Source organism: Lolium perenne, chromosome 7 (genome assembly GCF_019359855.2).
Source record: "Lolium perenne isolate Kyuss_39 chromosome 7, Kyuss_2.0, whole genome shotgun sequence".
In the NCBI taxonomy this organism is placed as follows: domain Eukaryota; kingdom Viridiplantae; phylum Streptophyta; class Magnoliopsida; order Poales; family Poaceae; genus Lolium; species Lolium perenne.
Window position 1 is genome coordinate 63,496,732 of NC_067250.2, and position 7,228 is coordinate 63,503,959.

At 52.5% G+C, this 7,228-nt stretch overlaps 1 protein-coding gene across 1 annotated transcript; it reads right to left on the reverse strand.

The window, feature by feature from the left end:
- Positions 1 to 4,585: 4,585 nt before the first annotated feature.
- On the reverse strand, positions 4,586 to 5,113 carry LOC127315987 (RING-H2 finger protein ATL74-like). The gene has a single exon (XM_051346412.2). The coding sequence runs from the start codon at positions 5,111 to 5,113 to the stop codon at positions 4,586 to 4,588; it is 528 nt and encodes a 175-aa protein (XP_051202372.1).
- Positions 5,114 to 7,228: the final 2,115 nt, after the last annotated feature.

Here is a 7,228-nt window from a genome sequence, read left to right on the forward strand (position 1 = left end):
GTTGTGGATGTGCTGTTGCCACTAGGGATAAACCATTGATGCTATGTCCAAGGATGTAGTTATTGATTACATTACGCACCATACTTAATGCAATTGTCTGTTGTTTGCAACTTAATACCGGAAGGGGTTCGGATGATAACCTGAAGGTGGACTTTTTAGGCATAGATGCATGCTGGATAGCGGTCTATGTACTTTGTCGTAATGCCCAATTAAATCTCACTATATTTATCGTATCATGTATGTGCATTGTCATGCCCTCTCTATTTGTCAATTGCCCGACTGTAATTTGTTCACCCAACATGCTATTTATCTTATGGGAGAGACACCTCTAGTGAACTGTGGACCCCGGTCCTATTCTTTACATCGCATACAATCTACTGCAATACTTGTTCTTTACTGTTTTCTGCAAACAATCATCTTCCACACAATACGGTTAATCCTTTGTTACAGCAAGCCGGTGAGATTGACAACCTCACTGTTTCGTTGGGGCAAAGTACTTTGGTTGTGTTGTGCAGGTTCCACGTTGGCGCCGGAATCCCTGGTGTTGCGCCGCACTACATCCCGCCGCCATCAACCTTCAACGTGCTTCTTGGCTCCTCCTGGTTCGATAAATCTTGGTTTCTTTCTGAGGGAAAACTTGCTACTGTCTGCATCACACCTTCCTCTTGGGGTTCCCAACGGACGTGTGTTAATTGCACGCATCACCGGATCCAGATGGGCCAGGCAGGGCATGTCTCTGTACTCTTCATAAGTTTGGGGGGCGCGGGTTCCGGCGGCGGTGACCTCATCACCACGCTGCTGGCCCCTTCCGGCTCCTCCTCCACGGCCGCGGCCTCTTCCGCCTCCTTGACCTCCGCGCTGGAAGGCCATGGCGATCAAGTCGGATCCGCCACTCCTTTGGTCATCAGGGGGATTTTTCCGCTTGGTGCCGCTGCTGCTACCGTTATCACGGTTCTTCTTTTGCTGATGCAGGGGAATTGCTGTAGCTGCTAGATCTCCGCCTGCGTCGTCATCGGCGGCAGTATGATCACTGGCGATGGTGATCATGTCATCCAAAGTCAGTTTGTTTGCGTTGACCAAGCAGGTCAGCTTGTGCCGCATCAGTCCTCCTCTCTACAAGCCACCAATAAAGGCGTGCATTGTTGTGCGGTTATCGACGTTCTCGCACTCGTTCCTGGTTTGCAACCATCGGGTGAGGAAGCTCCTTGATGTTTCACCCTTCTTCTGGATACATGCCTGTAGGTCGCTTGTAGTGGCAGGTCTCTTGTAGGTGCCCCTGAAGTGTTTCTCGAAGGCGTTCTTCAGGTCAAACCAGCAAAAGATGGAGTTCTTCTCGAGGTCACTGAGCCAGATCCGGGCTGGACCTACAAGGTACAGCTGAAGCATGCGGCAGGCGATATTAGGGGTTCCTCCGGCAAAGGTTACTGCATTGTAGTAGTCCTCAATCCAGGTATCCGGCCTTTCCGTGCCATCATAATTCTTCAGGTTTCCGGGTAGCTTGAGGTTCATCCTTGGCTTTGGTTCCTCTCGAATCATCCTGCCGAAGCACTTTGGGCCAATGTAATCAGTTTTGTACTCATTGAGGCGTTCTCGGGCATCACGTGGGCCGCCGCCCGGGGTTTTTGAGCGGGAGCGAGATCTCCGGCCACCGCCTCCGCCTCCGCCTCCGCCACTTGGTGGTGGTGAAGGAGACCTGCGAGGGGGCCTGTGAGAATTTTTCCTTCCGCCTTCAGATTCCCGGCGGTCTTCCCGTGGTTCGCTCCGGCTTCGGTGGCTACCTTCACCTTGGTGATAGTCTCCTCCGTCGTTCCGGCTTCGGCGTGGTTCCGGCTCACGTTCTGCGTTCCGGCTCCTCCTGGGCTCAGGCTCGCGATCGCTGTTTCGGCTCCTTCTGGGCTCGGGGTCACGATCGTTGTTCTGGCTCCGACGTGGTTCCGGCGTACGCTCCCTGGTTCTCGGTGGTGGCATGTCGCGGATGTTGATTCCACCGGCCCCGTGGGGCCTGGTGTTTCCGACTGGACTACGGCGGCGAGGGGGCGGGGGACACGGGTACCCGTTAGGCGGAGGTGACGGGTTCCGGTACTTGTCCCTGCCAGCGTACATTGCATCCTTTCCCTTCTTCGGATCTGATGGAGGTGTCTTTGATGGTACGGGGATCGGATTTGGGTGCTCCCTTGTTTTTCTTCTGCGCTCCGTGGATCCGGTGCGCGATTCATCATCAGGGTGGCGATTGACGCGAGCGTCCTTCTGCGCGGTAGAGACACAGTGATCCGGATTGGATTCCAACCTGTGCGAAGTATCTGCCTTACTCTGCTGCTTCATTGCTGAGGCAACGAGCGTACGAACATAGTCGATGTCAATCTCCTCGTCTTTCTTTTTCAAGATCTCCGCAGCCTTTTTCATGTTGTCCTTTGGGGTCGCAAGTGGCTGTTGCTCAGTGGGGGTCGCGAAAGTGATCTTGCGAGGGGGGATAGCCTCCCGCCTGATTTGATCGACCTCCTGCTGAAGCTCGGTGACCTTGTCTCTCCAGTGCTGTTGAAGCTCCTTGACTTTTACGAGTTGTTGGTCAACCTCAAGTTCTCGCTGTTGGAAACCTTCCACGAATTGCGTGGCTTATTTTCTTTCATCCAGCATTGCTGCTGCGGTTCGAGCGATTTTCTGGGCTGTTGCCAGCATCTCTTGCCTTTTGGCTTCTAGAGCCTCCGGGTCTGCAGCCTCCTCGGGGGTTATTGGTTTGTTGAGGATCGCAGAGTGTGCTATTGCGTCCATGCCTACCTGCTCAACCAATTCTTCTGGGGACAGGATTTCCTGACGCGGTCGTTCCCGCGATAGCGGAGTACCTGCATAGGATGGCTGTGGGTCGGAAGTGGTGTGCCCATCTGCCGATTCCTGCTGATCTAGCGTGGCCAAGGTTGCAAGAACCTGTTTTGGCTGGGCGGAATCTACTTCAGGCTGTTCACCGTATCCGAATTCCTTCACCTTGCGATCGAACTCGTCAGTATCCATGGAGGGGGTGTCGTCGGAGGTTGGGCTGAGGTTGCCCAGGATCGATTCTTCACCCGGGGCATCGCTTTCTCCGACAGCCTCCTGCTGATCCGGAGCGTCGCCGTTTTCCGGTGCCTCTACCTGCATGGGGTCTGCTCCGACTTCTTGAGGGGCGGCCGCTGCGGTATGGGCTATGAAGTTTACGAAGTGACACCTTTGCTTCTCTAACACCTGGGAGACCCAGGCGGATCTGCATTGGTCTTCCACCGTTATTTCCTGCTCAGGGGCGGATTGGGTGGGCTTTGAATTTTCCAAATCTAAGGCGGAATCTTCCTTAGGAAGTTCCTGCGGCTCAGATCGGATCTTCGCGACTGCGTCCTGCTCAGCGGCGGTCGCGTCAGCGTTACTTACCAGTGTGTTCCCGTCGGAATCGACGGTCTCGCCGATGAAGATGTGTATCCCGCCGATCGGGATGATGGAGAGCTTGACGGGGTTTGCCTTAGCCGGAATCCAGCACTCATCCTCAGGGACGATCGGGAAATTTCCGGCGTACTTGACGCGCCCCACGGCGATGGTGTCGCCGATGCCTCCGAAGGTAGAACCCTCCCGGTTCCGGCCTCCAGACGCCGCTGGCCCCACGGTGGGCGCCAACTGTCGTTGCCTATTCGACGGTACCTCGGAGGAGGGATCCTCACGAGGGGGAGAAGAAGTGGGGGCCATAGGGCGGAGTGCACACGGGACGGTGGTACGCGATTTACCCAGCTTCGGAATACCTGCACGAGGACAGGGCCTACTGCTGCTTGTCTGGAATTATCTGGGCGCTTTCGCGTTGTTACAATGAGTTGTGTTCGTGCCTCTAGGGCTCCCGGGATCCGGCTTATAAAGGCGCACGGATCTAGGGTTTACACGGAGAGTCCTAGCCGGAATACAAGTTGCCTTACTACGGTACAATATCTTGCCATGTACGTCAAGGATCCGCCTTCCTCCGAGAACGTGCTGGATCCGGATACTTCATGGGCCTTCACGGATCCGGCCTCCTTCGTAGGTCGGTTGGGATCCGGCTTCCTGTTCCTGGACCGGACTTCATCCTTCAGGATCTACAGCAACTGGGCCGCCCGATGGGCCACATGCCACATCACCATCTGTGGGCCACCCGGGCTTGCCGGATCTAGACCATGCCGTTGATATACCCATAAAGTATACCCACAACAGGTGTAATTCCTAGCACGAGCTAGGTTTTGCCGGTGCAGCTATGCTGCACTTGTTCACAAAACTAATTATTGAAGTTTTTTTTTCCATTTCGAAACATTTGAAACTGAGGAATAGTTCATTTTGTGTTTTGTAATATTAAATTTTCGCCAAAATTTGAACTAGAAAATATAAATTAAATTATAAGTGGGATCTCACTTGCATCTCTACTTGAAACAATTTTGTAGGTGAAAGTGCAATTTTCCCATACATGTGTCTACAAAATTATGTCACGTCGATCAAATACAGACGTTTCATTCGAAAGAAGGAATATATATGTGTAAAACTTGAGAAAGAGCTTAATTAGTTAATAACAACTTGTACAGACAGATCAAACTTCAAAGGATTTAATCTAGCGCAACACCATCCCGGTATGAACAGTCCAGCTATACTGCTGCCGCCTTGCAACCACAACGACCTCCAGCGCGGCCGAGCTTCTCCTCTCGGCCGCCATCTCCATTGCCAAAGCTGCTTCCCCGGCCACCTTCACGAGCTCTTCCCTGGGCACCACGTCGGCGCGGCACACTGGGCAGAAGCGGCTCTTCTTCAGCCACGGGTCCACGCACTTGGCGTGGAAGCTGTGCTCGCACGTCGGCAGCCGCCTGCACCGGTCGCCGGCCTCGTAAGCCTCCAGGCACACCGCGCATTCGGCGGTGTCGACGCCGTTGGAGGAGAAGTCATGGCATGGCAGCGCCTCGAGCTCGGCGGCAGACAGGCCCTTCCCTCCGCCGTCCTCCTCAACGACGCCACTTTCCTGATCGGCGTCAGCTCCGGCGCCACGCCGCAGAGCCCATAGGATGACGAGGACGTGGGCGAGGAGCATCAGCGTGACGCCGGCTGCGAAGGCGGCGATGGAGAGCGCCGTCGTAGGGGTGGTCATTCTATATCTTACTACAGGATACAAGAGCTAGCATCTTGGTGGGGGAGCTGTACGCTTTCATGGGTTGGACTTCGAGTATAAGACCATGCATCGTTGATCTTGTTTCATCCGTTATTTTGCTTTGGATATGGAGATGGAGCTAAATAACGCTAAAGTGTTAGGAGAAACCAAGGAGGAGACGTCGACAGCCTAATCACCAGATCATCACGATGTACGTAACTATGTACGGAGTAAGTCGATAGGAGTACGTGTATTGCCAGTTGCTGAGTGGCTGATGATAGCTTCAAGGAAGACAAGGCCCGCAACTAACAAAATTGCAGCTTTGCAATTGCTTAGTCTATTGAGAATTCTTTATGTTATAAGTCGATGACCTTAATTAACTGCAGGATTAGCCTTGTTTACATACGGCCACGAACTTCTTCTATGTACGTAGAAACAATACCCTCACATAACCATCTTCGGAATCAATAGACCGTCGAGCCTTGCTCCGGTGTTCCCCCAAGCCCACCACACGGTAAGTTACTGAAAAAGTCTACATAACCCCTGGGAGTTTTAAAATTTGGATAGTAACCCCTCAACTTTAAACTCGTACGTATCTTTAATTCCGAAAATTACGTAAAACGAGGCAATTGAACCCTAGACTCGGGTAAGCTACTTTGGAGGCTGGTTTTGCATCGCTCCATCATTCGCCCAACATGGGACTGGGTTGTAAAAAATAGTCAACATCCGTCTTCTTCTCGTTGACGTGCACGTCGGGGGAAGGGACGAGCCATGTTGCCCTGCTGCACCACGCCACAAACTTGGTCCCGATTACCACGTCGGAGCCGTCGGAATCAAAGCGGGGTAATAGAGCATGTCCGCGAGCGGCACCAGTACGAGGAGCTGCTGCAGCTAGAGAACGCCACCGGTATCACCATGTGGGCGAAGTACGGGACAGAGCTTCAGCCGCAGTCGTCACGTTCAGGTCAGCCACAACCGTGGCCGTTTGCATGAAAGTTCAGCTTTGCATGAATTTTGCACTTCTCCGTGGCCGTTTATGTACAAGATCCGATGATGGAAATCCCATGCTAGTTACGATGCTTTGCAGCTCGTCGGCGCCCAATTTCCTAAACTAGCGACGCTCTGACTGCACATCTAGCCACAGCCACGATACTCGACAAGCAGTGTGCCGCTCTCGTTTTGCCGGCGCCCCTGTCCCTTTGACAATGAGCGGCCTAATGCAGTACACCAGCATGGTCAGGCGGTTTGGTGGACGCCTACATGGTGACGCCGTTAGTAGCCTCGACGGTGACGGACTTCCTTAGCTGCTCCAAGTTGTACCTAATTTTGGTAGTACCACGTCCCCAAAACGGCCTCCCAAACCAAAGGTTAGGGGGTAATTGTTTGATTTTAGAATTTTGAAGATTTAAGTATGTCAGTTTAGAGATGAGGGGGTTTAGTGTCTAAAATCTAAAAGACCTCAGGTTATGTAAACTTTTAATAAGTTAGGCCACGAAGATGTATCAGGAGATCCTGACCATCCACAATAGGCAACGTTCAGAGAGGGGGGACACTGAGGCAAAAGCGTATACCGTCTCATATAACCAGCTCTCACTAACTGAAAGATCGAGATGTCGCCTAGAGAGGGGGGGGGGTGAATACGCAATTAAAAACTCTTACGGATTTGTCTTGTAAGAATGCGGAATTAAACTAACGTTTAGATTACAAGCACAAACCTTAAATATGCTAAGCTCAACTAAGTGTAACAATAACAACTAGAGTTAAGCAAGATAGGCACAAGATATATGTAGCACAAGTGATAGCAAGATATATGTACTTCAAGCACGATGGCTATCAAAAGGAAAGAGAGCTCGGGTATAGAAATAACCGAGGCACGCGGAGACGAGAATGTATCCCCGTGTTCCCTTCCTTTGCAAGAAGGTACGTCACGTTTGGAGGAGTGGAGGTCCCACGAAGGATTCCCCAACGCCACGAAGGCTCACCCTATTCTCCGAGCCACACCCACGAAGGATAATGGCCCTTTCCTTATGGTTAGCTTTTCCTCCACTCCGGAGATGGCAAGCTCCACAACCACTTCACAAGCTCCACGAAGGAGAAACCCGGGCCCCTTCACAA

Excerpts from the sequence above, each read along its gene's own strand:
- LOC127315987 (XM_051346412.2), bottom strand. The coding sequence starts at position 5,113 with ATGACCACCCCTACGACGGCGCTCTCCATCGCCGCCTTCGCAGCCGGC.